The 15,482-nt window shown below is 54.8% G+C and overlaps 5 protein-coding genes across 5 annotated transcripts; 3 read left to right on the top strand and 2 right to left on the bottom strand.

The window, feature by feature from the left end:
- Positions 1-823: 823 nt before the first annotated feature.
- On the top strand, positions 824-3,596 carry AYL99_04210 (hypothetical protein; the record flags this gene model as incomplete). Its single annotated transcript, XM_018835724.1, has 2 exons — positions 824-2,504; positions 2,560-3,596. The coding sequence occupies 2 exons, from the start codon at positions 824-826 to the stop codon at positions 3,594-3,596; spliced, it is 2,718 nt and encodes a 905-aa protein (XP_018695374.1).
- Positions 3,597-5,740: 2,144 nt separating this feature from the next.
- On the bottom strand, positions 5,741-7,084 carry AYL99_04209 (hypothetical protein; the record flags this gene model as incomplete). Its single annotated transcript, XM_018835723.1, has 1 exon — positions 5,741-7,084. The coding sequence occupies one exon, from the start codon at positions 7,082-7,084 to the stop codon at positions 5,741-5,743; it is 1,344 nt and encodes a 447-aa protein (XP_018695373.1).
- Positions 7,085-8,986: 1,902 nt separating this feature from the next.
- AYL99_04208 (hypothetical protein) lies at positions 8,987-9,600 on the top strand (the record flags this gene model as incomplete). Its single annotated transcript, XM_018835722.1, has 2 exons — positions 8,987-9,053; positions 9,188-9,600. The coding sequence occupies 2 exons, from the start codon at positions 8,987-8,989 to the stop codon at positions 9,598-9,600; spliced, it is 480 nt and encodes a 159-aa protein (XP_018695372.1).
- A 1,840-nt stretch (positions 9,601-11,440) lies between these two features.
- Positions 11,441-12,913, top strand: AYL99_04207 (hypothetical protein; the record flags this gene model as incomplete). The annotated part of the gene is made up of 1 exon (XM_018835721.1): positions 11,441-12,913. The coding sequence occupies one exon, from the start codon at positions 11,441-11,443 to the stop codon at positions 12,911-12,913; it is 1,473 nt and encodes a 490-aa protein (XP_018695371.1).
- A 258-nt stretch (positions 12,914-13,171) lies between these two features.
- Positions 13,172-14,370, bottom strand: AYL99_04206 (hypothetical protein; the record flags this gene model as incomplete). The annotated part of the gene is made up of 8 exons (XM_018835720.1): positions 13,172-13,369; positions 13,437-13,504; positions 13,551-13,718; positions 13,769-13,966; positions 14,020-14,119; positions 14,169-14,216; positions 14,269-14,301; positions 14,350-14,370. 8 exons carry the CDS (start codon positions 14,368-14,370, stop codon positions 13,172-13,174), a joined length of 834 nt encoding a protein of 277 aa, XP_018695370.1.
- Between the last annotated feature and the right edge of the window lie 1,112 nt (positions 14,371-15,482).

Below are 15,482 nucleotides of genomic sequence, written 5' to 3'. Positions count from 1 at the left end.
GGCGCAGCCCACGGCAGGGCCAAGAGATCGTACAGTTAGTCAGGTACTAAACTCGTTTGGTTCAACAGCTCCCAGCTCCCGCCCAGTCCCTGTGCCCACCGCCCACTACTGACCCGCCCACCCCCAGAACAGAACCGCATGATGCGTGAAACCTGCTGCTACGGCTTGTGCTTGTGCTGCTGCTGCTGCTGCTTCTCCTGCTGGCCATCCGCCCTCGATATACATTTTTCCCGACATTCGATGACTCTTCCAGTACTTATCTCTTCTCCTTCCTTTCTCCCATCTCCTTCTCGTCCGCAGTCCTTCTCCACCTCAACCTAGCTCCCGACTCATTGTTGCCTGTTCACCTTGCGTCCTATCCTTCATCGCCTGACCCCATCTGACCCTGGCCGAAAAGTAACCAGTACCTCGCGCCGCCAGCCCGTGCGACACCCCCAATCACATGCGGCTTCCGTCATATGCCCACGACTCGAGACCTTTGTGAACAGGGAGCACCTCGACCTCCGCTGACCATTTCCATCCCACTTATCGCTTTTCACGGTCCCGACGCCACAATGGCCCCTTCGTCGACCTAGTCTGCTCTTTTATCCCCCGTCCATCAGCCTTGCTCGTCAAAGTCCCAGATGCCTTGACCGCTATCCACTCCTTCCCCCCCCCGGTACCGCTGAAGACGTTTTGTGGATATCACATCAATGAAAAAGCAATGGATGGCTATCGAATACGGATCAGTCCCAACTCACCCCTACAACTACAACGTTAAGCCAGGCAGTCGAAAGTGAATACACCAGCAATCCTTTACGTTCAACATCTTGTTTGACCCAATATGCATCAACACCCTCGACCGCCGCCTCCCACAGCCTCCCCCGCAACCTCTGAGCAAACAAACCCCAGCCGTACAAATAACCCGAGAGATCGAGACGTCCACGCTCTCCGAACAAACTCTCCTCTCACCCAAGGCTCCAATTCCTCCGAGGACTTTGCCTCTGCCCGTCAAGATCAACCGGCGGACAACCCCGGCGTCCAAATGCAGAGGCTTAACCAGGTCATCCAGAACTTCCACACCAAGTCCGCCTTAATCATCCTCCAGTCTCGAGTCGAACTGGCCCCGGCATACTCGCAGAAGACGAACGACAAGAGAGTGAACCGGTGGTTCAACATAGACATTGAAGAGACGGATGAGTACAAAGACGATATCAAGAGGTGGAAGACCTGTGATGTCGAGTACAACAGACCTCCTCCGTTGGTCATCGAGGTATTCCTGAGCACCGAGTCCTTGCAGCAAGGACAGCGGTTGGTCATCGTGGACGAAGATGGCAAGCGGTGGGATGTCATGAATACCTTGATGTCTGCCCGCAGTGCTTCGCGCGGAAGTCTGCGCCGAATGGGGGACATTGACGAAGTCATCCTCGAGCGGTGGACCATTGAACTCGGCGAACCGAAGGCTCCCATCCCTGCCGACCTCGCCATGGTCCTGCCGCTGGTCTACAAAAAGAGCATCGTTTTCTTCCGATCCCTCTACACCTATAGCAATTTCCTTCCAGCTTGGAAATTGTCGAGGAAAATTGGCAAGGGTCGCTCCCACATGGCCTTGAAACTGGGTTATAGGTTGGTGGACGGCTCTCAAATGCGGAGTTTGTCCCGCTCCGACAATCTAGGCACGCGACTTTTCGACAGCAACTCAGGCGTCTTGTTATCGTACGATTTCGGCGTGACCGATTCACCTGCTGGACCCTTTTCCGTCAAGGTCGATTACCGCCAGAACTGTGACTTCCGGATAGACGACTCGGAGGAGCTGTTGAGCTCGCGGTTCTTGGGCGCAGATGACGAGCTATTCCGGCCGTCACTACCGAGTGAGAAGGCGCCGCGGACAGAGATCGGATCCTTACCTGCAGACAGACGACAGAGACTACTGGAACAGGCAGAGCTGGGTCACGCATATGGAAGCCTGACAAGTTTCCACCAGGCGGGTATCGCTACAGGGACCGACCCTATCTCTGCTTTACGAAACGCTCAAGATTTCAATGCGAGCTCTCCTCCAACTCCGGAACCGGCCAGGCCAGCGGTGCCCTCCCCTGCAGCAGGCCAAAACTCGCGAAACTCTCTCAGAGCTGCAGCAGCCGGCCGACGAAGTTCAACTTCATTCTCCGTCCAACCGTTCAAGACACCTACTTTGTCAGCATCTCCTCTTGGCGCCTCTCCTATGGCCAGTTCGCCAAGAACTTATTCTGCTCGACTTCCTGTGCTAGGCTCGTTGACGGAAGAGGGCATTTCTCCCTCCGCAGCGGCTCCTCTCACTCTGGCCGGCCGACGAGCTGGTTCTCTTGCCTCGGACAATGCTATCGCCTCCTCAACCTCGAGTTCTCCCAAACCCGCGCCAGTCACGAGATATAGCAGCAGTTTCAGCCACAGGCGTGCGCGGCTTTCTTCAGGAGGTACGACCATACGAACAGACGAAGACCAGACAAGCAGTGGAAAAGCAAGCGCCACCTCTTCCGCACAACCTGGTTCGGGATTGATGACAGAAGGGGCCGGGAGGTGGAAGCTCAGGCTCGATGGCAGATGACGACGGTGAGAATATCTCCACTTTCCTGAAGATGCTGGAACAGCAAAGGGACCTCCTAACTCCAACCACTCCCACTGCTGCCGAAGCAAGTACCAGGAGAACCGCTGCGGCATTGAATCGATATCACAGAATGCGAGATTCCAACACTGCGTTGTCGGATTCCATGTCTTCATCACTAATGATGCATAGATCGTACGCTTCGTCCAGTCGACAAATATCCGGGGTACCTCCGATGGTAGCGGGAACTTCTATCTCGACCTCTTCTTCTCCTGGCAAACCAATTTCACCTCATACGCCGCACACCCCCTTTGCTCCGTCCCGACTGAGTGCTGCTTACAGTCACGATGATGCCGACGAGCCCCATCGTTTGGCCCCCGAGGAGCCACCTTCACCCTCTGAGGCTGCGACAGAGGAGACTGCACACGCTCAGTCAACCTCCAATGTACCTGCCATCGATATTCCCAGCTCTCCCAGACCATTTCCGTCGTACCAGCGGTCAAGTTCTGCTCAGCGCAGACCGTTGAGCTCCGACGAAGACATTGGTGATCTCTATGGGATGCGAAGTGCCAGCATGGGAGCTGATCGTCGGGGACATCGCCGGGAGTCCGCTCAGGATCTCGCGGATGGAGCTGCCGGCGAGGGCCAGGGGCCAAACCGACCAACGCCCATCGGGTCACCTCGACGATTGTCCCAAGTTCATCGTCATTCTGGCCTTGCAACGGCCCTCACGAACGATGACGGCGCCTCTGATTCTGCCTCGGGACGATCCTCCGCCAACATTTTCCGTAACCAAGTTAGCAGCAGAAATGGTATCGGCCGACGAGTCACGCCTCCTCAAGGGTCGACGGCAAGCACGGGTGGAAGACGAGCCAGCATTGATCCCGGAGGCAGCAGTGGCAGCGCACCGTGGCGAGGTAGAAGTAGTGGGAGTCGGCCAGAAAACCGCTTCGACGATGACGACCTTTTACCTTTTGCCATGGAAAGGAGCGATTTCAATACGGCTGGGAGAGCTGATGGTGTCAATGGAGGATAGAGGAAGAGCAGGATCTCCTGTCCTGAGCGATCTTGGCTCAGCAAGTGCGTCGTCCCGAATGTGCATAAGACGCCACGTGGCGCAAATCCAATTTCGGGCATGAATGATAGAGGAGCTCCCCGATTACGGAGCCAACGACTTCTTGGGGTTCTACACTGGTGTTTCAAAATGGGTGGATATTTTGAATGGCGTTTCTTGCAATGGATGGTTCCTTGTGTTTCCGAGTGTCAAATCTTCTGTTTTGTTTCTCGATGGCGTCGGACTCGACCCACAGGATGTCTTGTGTTCTGTCAGTGAGCGTTTCAGCGCAATCTACGTTGCACCCGAGGGAAGGCTGGTTTGACTTCTCACCAGGTGAGCTGGGTGGAATAGGTCATCGTTGTGCTAATACAAGGATTGATGGGAGATATGCGAGAGCGGGCTGGTCGGAGCTGGACGTCAATTGGATATGGAGTATGCGCTCGTCCCTCATCTTCACGGGAGGCCTGGAGCCTGCGACGCCGCCATGGGACCCAGTCAAGGTATCTGGATAAACAAGAGGCAAACAGGTGGCACTCTTTCTGAAATCACGGTTTGCTCAAGCAAATCGAATTGTATGGACCAACTCCAAACGGGCTTTATGAATCCAAGGCGTTCCCCAACTGAAGGGAAACAGACGAGGAGGATGTTGACCGGATCGGTGACATCGTATTTTCGTCGGTCTAGATGACTTGGCGGCTGCTGGGGCGCATTGGGAGCTGGGGACACTTGAAAGATTATATAGTGAATGTACGATTTTACCTAGGGCGATGTTTCCTGCTGAAGAGCGTCCGTCTTTCTCTTTCATCCTTCAGCTTTCCCGACAGTCGGGGCGCGCACACAGGGCGAGGCTGCCAGGAGAGGGAGGGGCGTCTGTCCATGCCACGGACGCGGTTCAATCAATCAATGGTCGGTCGAGTTTCATCCGCCTCATGTACACAGACCTCCAGAGTCCTCCAACACTAGTTTGTTCGTTGATAGGTGTGATGCGTGTATATCTCACATACTGCATGCACGTATAGACGGACGACCATAAATAACCACCTTGCAATGCCTGAGCTTGACGGTCTGAGTGATTGACGGACTGGTATTTATCTGATTTGATGATCATCATCATCATCCTCATCGGGGAACAACCGGTGCTCGTGGGTGGATTGGTGGGTAATAATGAAATCCATCCAGCCAGGGTATTTATGTTCGTATTTGTGTATGTATGTATGTACGCCACACCCTATCGATAAGTCTGTTCTTCCTTCCCGCCGGGAAGGAGGGAGGGAGGGTCGAAATAGACGGATGATATACGTGTGTGTGTGTGTGTGTGTGTGTGTGTGTGTGTGTGCAGATACGAGACGCATGCATATACGAGGTAAATACGGGAGCGCATATATATAAGCAAATTAAGCATATAAGTATATAAGCATATCAATCTATTCTACACCACCACCACACCACCACCAGCGAGTACGGTATGTGTTGTGTGTAGGGTATATTATACTATATTATATTAGATTACATACTACAGCACGCCGCGAAATGCACGAGAGAGAGCGAGAGAGCGAGAATAATGGTGGTGAGGACATTATTTGTCCAGAAGATGACCATATACGTACGATACGGGTGAAGTGACGGGGAGAGAGGAAGACATTCTATCTAATTCTTCTTGTCTCCTTCCATCACATCTCACTTATATGTGTATGGGTGTGTGTGTATGGGTGTGTGTATGGGTGTGTGTGAAACTATATGTAGAATTTGAATGCGACTTGAAGGCAAGAAGACAAAGCAGACAAAGGATATATAAAGTAAACATTAAAATTCAAGTCTAAGGAGCGACGTGGTAACTATTTTGAGAGACAGAAAAAACACCCATAGTCCCCCCCCCCGGCCCAATGCCCGGAGTTTCGTAGTTCCCGTTAAGTGCACATGTGCGCGATCTTCTTCTTTCTCATTAAATCAATGAATTAATCCTCCCCTCCTCGGTCAATGTCACTGTTTTGACAATCCTCTCATTTTTTTTCATATCAACTTCAATTTTTTTGATTGCTCAATCTTCTTACTCTTCTTCACGGCTGCCGCGCGATTGATGAGGGAGACTGATGCGGACTGGATTGGATTTTTCCTGCTTAGATCTAATTCTTCCATCCCGAGCTGTGGCTGGGGGCCGAGCCGTAGCTCTTGCTCTGCCAGTCAGACCAACCCGAGGTGGTGGTGGTAGCCGAGCAGCTGGTCACGGTGGCGGTGGTCGTATCGGTCACGGTGGCGGTCTCGGTAACATAGACCGTCGAGGCGGGAAGCGTGACGTACACGGTGGAGGGAGTGCAAGTGCTCGTGGTCGTGGTGGTAGTCGAGTGCCAATCATTCCATCCGGCAGATTGAGAATGTTGAGGCGCGGGAGCGCTGGACCAGTCACCCCAAGCCTGGGAGGAAGAAGAATAGATCGGCGCGACAGAAGACGAAGTCCAGTCATTCCAGCCCTTGGAGGTCGTGACTGGGGTGGTGTAAGGAGTCGTGGTCGTGGTGGTTGACGACGTCCAGTCGTTCCAGCCCTTGGAGGTCGTCACTGGAGTGGTATAAGGGGTCGTGGTCGTGGTTGATGACGTCCAGTCATTCCAGCCCTTGCTTGTGGTTGTGACTGGGGTGGTCGTGGTGGATGACGACGTCCAGTCGTTCCAGCCTTTGGTAGAGCTGGTACTAGGAGTGGTGGTCGACGAGCTCGTCCAGTCATTCCAGCCCTTGCTCGTGGTGGTGGTTGTGCTCAGAATGGTGGAAGAAGTACTCGTCCAGTCATTCCAGCCCTTGGTGGAAGTGGTGCTGGGAGTTGAGGTGGTCCAGGTCGAAGACGAGGTCCAGTCGTTCCATCCGCTGGGGCTCGTTGTGGTGGAAGACGAGGTCCAGTCGTTCCATCCGCTGGGGCTGGTTGTGGTGGTAGACGAGGAAGTCCAGTCGTTCCATCCCTTGCTAGATGTTGAGGTCGTGCTGGGAGTCGACGTTGTCCAGGTGGACGACGAGGTCCAGTCATTCCAGCCCTTGGTAGAGGTGGTGCTAGGAGTGGTGGTCGACGAGCTCGTCCAGTCATTCCAGCCCTTGCTCGTGGTGGTGGTTGTGCTCAGAGTGGTGGAAGAAGTGCTCGTCCAGTCATTCCAGCCCTTGGTAGAGGTAGTGCTGGGGGTTGTTGCAGACGAAGACGAGCTCCAATCGTTCCAGCCAGAGCTGCTCGTGGCAGGGGTGGTAGTGCTGGATTTCGAACTCCAGTCAGCCCAAGTGGTAGAAGGTGTCGGAGTCGTGGAGACGACAGTTGTGCTCGAACTCCAGTCGTTCCAAACGGAGCTGGGGGTGGGGGTGGTCGTGGTCGTGGGCGCGACGGTCGTCGTGCTCGACGAGGACCAGTCATTCCATGAGCTCTCTTGGCTGCGAGGCAGGACCGCTGAGAGAGCGGGAGCGAGCAAAGAAAATAGAACGATTGGTTTGGCCATGGTGGGCGAGAAGAACGAATGTGTGTATAACAGAATGGAAAGACAGCGAATGACGGGAGGACTTGGTAGGAGATGGAAGATGCAAACGGAGAGATGCGGGCAAATACCTCTTTCTTATACCTACCTTCCACGATAGTTGCCGCGACTCATATAGGTGACCTACTCGATCGGCATCCAACACCTTGAGGGCGCAGCAGGGTAACATCCCATCGAAGGGAAAGGCTAACCCGGCTGAAAGGTGCACGTTGGGTCAAATTCCCCACCACGTGGAGGCCGAAAAAAGTTGTATGTCTCCAGTGCCATGAGAGAGAATCGGTGGCCGGGGATCCTACTGGGGCAGTTTAAGGCCGCCAGGTCATAATACGTGGGTGAGTATATGCCTCGATGTGTCAGTTGCGGCAACCGTTCGTGAGTTTGGCGAGTGGTTGTTGGGAGGCGAAGTATGGGTACGAGGAGTGGTGGATTTGGCCTGAGTCTGACTGTGGCAAAGCATTGGTCACTTTACATCGGTGTACCCGCTCCTGTCCTTTAGCGAGGGCATTTTGTTGCTCTTATTTGTCCATACCTCGTCGAGCCAAGTACTCAATATGGATAAAGGACGGGTAGAAGGGTTCGCAAGTCGTGGTCGTCTTCGTAGGCACCCACGGCACCCATGGGCAATGTCTCAGGAACGGTGGATCAGTCTGTCAGTCTTCTTCCACTCGATTCCAGTGTGTGGTGAAAATTGTGCAATCCGATCCACAACACCGAGTATTCCGAGTACTGGATTTGACGTCAGGGAAGTCCCGCCTGCTGGGGCGATGGAGCAACTGTATTCTGTATACTGACATCTGAGCGCATAGCCGTCGGTGCCTTGGGTCGATGGCAGAAAGTGGCATGGTGCGTATGGCTGCGGAGAATTCCTTCTGAGACAAGGTGTGGCTTCGAAGGGCTGATCGAATCAGGATAGGCGACTCTCGATTCTAAATTTATCGGCCTGTGGCAAAGACCACGCCATCGCCGCCCAGCAGCGTGGCAGCGCCTTCGACGATCCCGAGGTTCCGAAAAATGGCAGCAAAGTCGTGAGTCGTCTCCACTCAGGCTCGCCTGTATCGTGTAGTAAGAATTTGGCTCAAGCTTACTCGTACCTTTCCTTTGGGGGCTCCAAAAAATCCAAGGGCACCCAAGAAGCAACGAGGAAGCTTGGCTTTGAGAGGATGTCACCCATTGCGTGGCATCTGATCCAGATAGCGCACAGTGGGAAAGCTATGGGAGGGGTGGTCAATGAGACATTTCTCCCAAAAGGCCATTGACTCCCCAGGCATATAACAATCTGCTGGGTCGTATTGGATTGAACAAGATCAAAAACGGTATCATGTGAAGTGAAAGTGGACGGTGAGAAGAAAGTGGGTTTCTGCGTTGCTATCTGGGGTTTGTATGCTTCACAGTAGTACCTGACTCCAGCGGAGCATATGATCGTGAAGCACAATACTTTTGAATTACGCGCGACACACCAAAACTTTGTCCCCTGTACGCCTTCTCCATCACATGGCTTCGCTGTAAAGACGATGTCGCAATCGAGTCACCGTAATTCCTGTTCCCTGCGCTTGACGCTGACGCCAGCTGACAACGCTCTCGTGTCACCTTGACCGCGAAATGCAGGAGATCCTGCCTGGCGCTTGACTTTGATTACCCTTGTGAGAAGCTGGGTGGAAGCAAGAAAACGGGGCAAGTCCAGGCAAAAGGAAGGGCTGAGTTCGAGTTGCAGCGTCCGAGGGCTCGCCTTCGGCCCCAAAGACGCTCGGTTGAGGTTGCTGAGGGACTGCAGAAAGACAGTGAGAGCACTTCTGAGAAGAGCTGCTGATAGAGTGGAGAGGCTGAAGACTTCGAGGCTGGGGCGGGCGGAGCTGGACCTTTGGCAGAATGGAATCGACGACTCCCAAAAGAGAGACAGCCTCGGACGCCGTGCCCACGGCCAAATTCTTACAAGGTATGTATGTATGCGCAGCCACTTGGGCAGGTGTCATTGGCCCCCCGGCTCGTATTATCCCTGTCCACGCCTTGGTCCGGTGGACGATGGTGGCCTGTAATCACAAACGATATTCTGACATCTACCCCTCTCAGCCCGCATCACGGCTCTCTCAACCACCCTGATCAAGAGGCTCGAGAACATTCTCGCCGTGGCTCTCGATGATACGGCCGCACAAACTGCCGCGGCGTCTGCACGCACGGGCAATGCTCCAGTGCCGCCATCCCTGACAGACACGGCCGTTCAACAGTTTCAACTCGACGTCGAATCGACAGCAATCGTCCGTGCAGCAGAGGAGATCATGATGTTGACCCGGACGATGAAGGAAATTTGGCTCTTTGGCGGGTTGGACACCCTCAAAAGCGACCACCGAAGCCGGGATCCCAATGGCATGGACGAGGCGGCAAGGAGGAAGATGGAAGAGGACGTCAAGTTGGTGGAAGAGGGGTTCAAGAAGTTTCTCGAGAAGTACGAGACGACGCTGGACATGACCGAGGGCAAAGAATAATGGATGGTATTCACACGATCGAATCTCATCATGCGTACCCCAGCACAGGATATCGAGATTAAAGGGACAGCGAAGCCATCGCCGGATTAAGGCCCTCCTTGAAGCTCCTGTCCCTCTTAAGCATCAATTACTCAAATCTACGATATGAGAGGGGTGAACAAGGTACTATTTGCCAACGTTTTGAACCAAGATGCCCTCCTCTCTTGACCTGGGAGGAGATAGATGGGGAGTGTCACACACAAGAGACAACATGACCTAGTATGTGCAGATTCTGGGCATCATCACCTGTGATCGGGAAACACCTCGAGGACAAGAATGCTGATCAGCTATATTTGGGCAACTCAACTCGCTGGCTTGAGAGGAGAGGTCACCGATCGGATCCCTTCCGGGGGCCACCTCATCCATAAAGCCATGGCGATTAGCAAGAGGGCAACAGCCAACAGATGGTATGCACTCCGTAGCGATCTGTAGCTAAGTACCTCGTACATATTCCAACTACATGGACCCTGAGCCTACAGCACCTAGTCATCCAAGTACACCCCAGCTAGCCTGTGAGTTACTTTCCGGGAGGCGATTCCCCCGAAGTCCTACGTAAAAAAGAGGTTAGGTACTTGAGAATCTAGGTGTCATTCTCCCTACAAGAGGTAGGTACATGCAGGTGCTCCAGGCTTACTCATAGGGGAAGGTACCAGCATTATAATACTCATCAAACTGCTACAGTACCGAGTACATATATCCTCCTTCCCCGCTCGGGCAGCAACATTGCCCACTCAGTAGGTATAGACATACCTAGGCACCAATTGGCGCTGCCTGCCTTTCTGCTACTGCGGCCTAGGCGCCCAAGTACATACATAAGTTGCCAACCAACCCTCACCTGCAACCATCGGTCGGGGCTTCCCTGTACCTTACCTAGGGACCTATCCGGCAGGCTGCAGGCTGTCCATAGGTGGCTCCATCCCGGGCGTTCTAGGCCGCAGGCGGCGCTCGATCCAGCACAGCGCGGCACAGGAGGCCCAGCAGCATATCCGCTAGTCCAGACTCTGGCTTCTGGCCTCTGGCCTCTGGCGCGATAACCTTTTCATATCTTGGATTTTGAGGGGTGGCATGTCGTCGCGAATGGGAGAGTCTAGGCCCTCCTCCATCGTCATCTCGATCGATCTACCAAGTAATTAAGTTCATCGTATCTCGAATCGCCCACCTCGATGATAGCTGAACCCTTGAAACCACAACACATCACGAGGTGGCCGTAACAAAAAGACAGTCAGGTTTACCAATACCAACCACACCATACGTTACGTACAATATACATACATATACATGTATCCAACCTGCCCACTGGCTGCCGCTGCGTAGGTAGTAAGCGAGAGAGCGTGTGTATGTGTACATCACCGCGTCACCTGTGGGTGATTTCCCCTTCAAACCAGACGCACTTGACTTCGTTGTCTGTCTCTCTGTCTCGGCCACTTATTCTTCTTTATCTTCCTCGATCAACCAGAGGTGGGGATATAACTAGAAAAGAACCAAGACGAAAAGGGAGAGACCAGACCGAGAGTTGAATCGGGGCCGACTATTACTTGACGGCTTGGAAAAAAAAACAGTCATTACCAGCTCCATCTCTCTCTCCATTCACCCCGTCGAAGAACCCGAGCAACTCAAAGGGGGAATTGATAAACACCGATCGACATTTCCAAGACGGGATATCGATATAATAATATTAGCTAGCGAGGCATCCCTCGACGATTACGACGAACCTCAGGAAATCTCTACACACAAAAACACCAAACGCACTGAACTCAGGTTTAAGGACGGCTGGAAGTAGGGAAAGGAGACAATAATAATAATGTCCGTGCCGACTCCGCCATCAACCACGCTCTCCGACCCGCCGTCGCCCACGGAGCTCGCCACGCCCAGGCTGCCCCCGAACTTCGACAAGGCCAGTGACAGTGACAGCGAGGAAGGAGAAGAAGATCCCGACATGCTCTCGCCGTCGGCGAAGCGCATCATCAAAACCACCACCACCATCGTCACGCCCATTTTCATCCGGCCCAAGCCCATCTACGTCATCGTCGCGACGTCGCTGAATCCGCCCATGGGCATCGGGCTCCAGGGCAGGTTGCCCTGGCCGCCCATCCGCGCCGACATGGCCTTCTTCAAAAGCGTCACGTCTCACGTCCCGAACGTCGCCAACAAGTCCGGGTCGCAGCAGCCAGAGTCTTCTTCTGCGTCGTCACAGACGACGGGGCTGAGGACGCTGAATGCCGTGGTCATGGGCCGCAAGACCTGGGAGAGCATCCCCCCGAAATTCCGACCGCTGGCGGGCAGACTGAATGTGATCATCACGCGTTCAGATTCTGACGCGCTGGGCCGGAAGATCCTTCAGGAGCTCCAGTCCGCGTCCGCGACCAAGGGAGCCGACGCCGCGTCGTCGTTGTCGTCGTCGTCGCAGTGGGAGCTACACACCCTCCCGCCGCCCAGGCCAACTGTGAGGATCACGCTGAACTCGACGTCCAAGAGAGCCTCCCAGAAACGGCCGAGCACGATCCTCGTCCCGCCGCCATCTTTATCATCCACCACCACGTCGATATCCCCGATCCTCATCTCCCCCTCGCTTGCGTCGACACTCTCCCTGCTCTCGTCGCAAGCCCCGATCCACATCCCCCCGCCCACTGCCACCACCAGCAGCAGCGCCAACACCGCGCCCACGTCCGCCCCGGCACCGCGCGACCCGTCGCTGTCCCTGTCCCTGTCGATCCACAAGATCTTCTGCATCGGCGGCGCCGAGATCTACCGCCAGGTCCTGTCGCTGTCTTCCGCCAACCTGCACACGCCCACGACGCCGGCCGGGAGTGAGACGGGCACGGACACTGAGGGCGAGACCGGCGGCGACGGGGGCGGTAAGCACTTTGACGTGAGGATCCTGCAGACACAGATCCGCCGCATGCAGGTACCCCGGACTGCCGCCACCACCACCACTACCACTACTGCCACGACCGCCGCCGACGACGACGACGACTTTGAATGCGATACCTTCTTCCCCGACCTCCTCCCGTCGCCGCATTCGGGCGTCAAGTCCGCCAAGTGGAAGCACGTGCCGCAGGCCAAAGTGCAGGAGTGGATCGGAGACGACGTCGAGCTGCCGCAGCACATGGGGCGGCGGAAACAAAGCATCGCGGATGCCAAGGCGGGACAAGATGATGAGAGTGAAGAGGAGGAAGAGCAGGTGACCCCGGCAGACAGCGCTGGGAAGGAGATGTGGCTGAAGGACGAAAAGGCTGGTGTTGAGGTTCGGGTGGTTGGGTGGGAGCGGAGATGATACAACCGGTAACCATCCTGCTTGACTTGGTTTTTGAAGGCATTATCATACATTTACTGCAAGTGTACGCAGCGAACGGGGAGCGGCATGATATCTTGGATCAAGCATAGCCTCAAACGGAGTGCGATGTTCCTCATTCGTCATAGAGCGATATGTCGCAACTGGCCGAGCAGTTCACGACTCATAGTGTCTCGTTCCATCTCCAGTTCGCATGGTTGACAATGCCATCCCAGCATCTCTACCATTTCTTATCTCGACCTAATAGTCATCGTTTCCAGTACCACGTCTCTTCTCGGCACCTCTCTCCTCCAACTTGCTGCTTCCGAACATACTGCCCGCCTTCTCCATCACTTTACCCATGGTGGAATCTTTCTTGCCACTCGAGGTGTCATCATCGTAACCGCCACCGCCATAGCCGCCCTGCTCTTGGCCCTGGGTGCGGCCGGAGCCCATGCCCTGGAAAATATAGCTGTCAATCCTAGTTTCGAGACCTTCTCGGTCCGTGCCACAGGGTAGTACTCACGTAGTCGTTGTCCCGGCCCGTAGAAATGCCTCCCGTCTGGGTCGAGTCGCCATAAGTATCGTCGGCGCCTTTGATAGGTCAGATGCTATCCAGACATATGCATGGGGGCCATACCAAGTCCGCCTCCAGAACCGCCGGAACCGCTGAAATCGTCGCCGCGACGACCAATGCTATCATCTCCGAAGCCACGGCCACCGCCGGTGCCGGTGCCGGAGCTATAGTTGTCGTCGCTTGCACCGTAGCCGCCAGATGCTTGAGCTCCGGTTCTGCCACTACCCAAACCTTTTACACGAGGTTAGGTCGCGGTACTGAAAGCTCCAGACAAAACTCACCGTATTCATTGTCACGGCCAGTGCTTTGACCGCCGGTGGTTGTCGAATCTCCATAGGTGTCATCGGTGCCTAAACCGCCCCCAGTGCGGCCACCACCTCCATAACCACCAGAGGTACCTCGGGTTCCGGAGCCGTAGGTATCATCACTTGCGCCAAAGCCACCGGCATCTTGTGTGGTAGTCCTGCCACTGCCCATGCCTGGATGAATGTTTAGTTCAATGAACTTGCCGTAGGACTCGACGATGGCGCACCGTATTCGTTGTCCTGGCCAGTGCTTCTGCCTCCTGTGACAGTGGAGTCCCCGTAGGTGTCATCGGCACCTAGGCCGCCACCAGTGCGTCGGCCGGAAGACTAAGGTGTGTAAGTATCGAGGGCAGAGTGTCAGATGTGAGAAGCATACACCGTAGTTGTCGTCGCCAAAGCCGCCTCCTTGACGTCCGCCTGAGCCCTAGCTTCCAGTCAATGTGAAAGTTCAGTGAGCTTGCGGAGTGGTGACATACATAGTTATCGCCACCGTAGCCACCGCCGCGTTGCTATAGAATGTCAGCGGAAAGCCTGTTCAAGGTCGAGCCTGATCGTACGCCGTCATCGTTGTAAGACATTCTGACTCGAGAGACTGTTTGCTTGTTTTAGTTTGGGTGAAATAATGTGAGGTTCAGCAGTTTCGTAAGATTGGGTACGGGTATGGGAGGGAGGTCGAAGTGTGGTCCAGAGGGAGCAAGACGAGGTTTTTAAGGACACCACGAAGGAACCCACGACCCTGTCTACAGTCCAACACAGTTCATTCCAAAAGCACGTCAGGCACGAGTCACAAACCTGACGCGGAGGTTATTCGCAGCATACGTAAGTCTCGATGCAGAACCAATGGCTTGAGGGAGAGACCCCGCGTGAAACAAGGCCAGGTGTTGGACAGCTGAACCCAGACAAACACAAACAGGAAGGAAGCTGGGAAGCCGCAAAGTATCGTCATTTCCTGATGCGAGCATTGGCTGAGGATGGAGGAGGAGGGGAGTGGATGGCGCCTGTGTGACACCTTGACCCGGGCACGGTGCTGCACCTGGTCTGGCTCCGAGAGCTGATATTTGTGATGGAATGAGGGCACATCGCTGCCAGAACTGGAGGGAGAAGCTGTTTGGGGACAGAGAATGCTGCTCAGAGGACGAGCAGACTGAAGCTGTGGCTGCGCAGGGAGCTGAGTGGGTGAATGGGAGGGTTGAGCCCCGCAGTCAAGACATGTGCAGCTCCCGGCTTCCAGATGCCTATGACGGCATTGCGCGCGTCACTGCGTCGCCCGAAACATGCACGATCTGCTTGCTTTTGCTGCCGGGACACAGATGCCTGTGGCTTTTTGGGGGGGTGGGCGGGGGTTGCCTCTCAGGGGTCCTTTGGTGGCCTGGTCCAAGTGGTTGCCACCCCCAGTCGCCCTCTCATCCTTGCCCCTCCCCACTTCCCATCCCCTTCTCAGGGTCCCCTCCGGCTATTCACGCAAGCCCGATCCAACTTCCGCCAGATGAAGAACTCCAAGCTGATCTTGCCCTGGAGTTTGGAAGGTTCTTAGTCCAGAATTCAAGATTCAAGATCCAAGTTCCAAGGTCGCAACGACAAGCACAGACCGACGCTTGCCCAAGCTTTCAGACTTTTGGCGTCACTCGCATGAGAGTTTGATTTACAACCACATACCCCTGCCGAGCACCCCGGGCGCTGTGCCTTTATC

This window comes from Fonsecaea erecta (assembly GCF_001651985.1).
Source record: "Fonsecaea erecta strain CBS 125763 chromosome Unknown Scaff3, whole genome shotgun sequence".
Taxonomy (NCBI): domain Eukaryota; kingdom Fungi; phylum Ascomycota; class Eurotiomycetes; order Chaetothyriales; family Herpotrichiellaceae; genus Fonsecaea; species Fonsecaea erecta.
The sequence above is the reverse complement of the archived record's forward strand: the minus strand, read 5'-3'. Positions and strand labels throughout refer to the sequence as shown.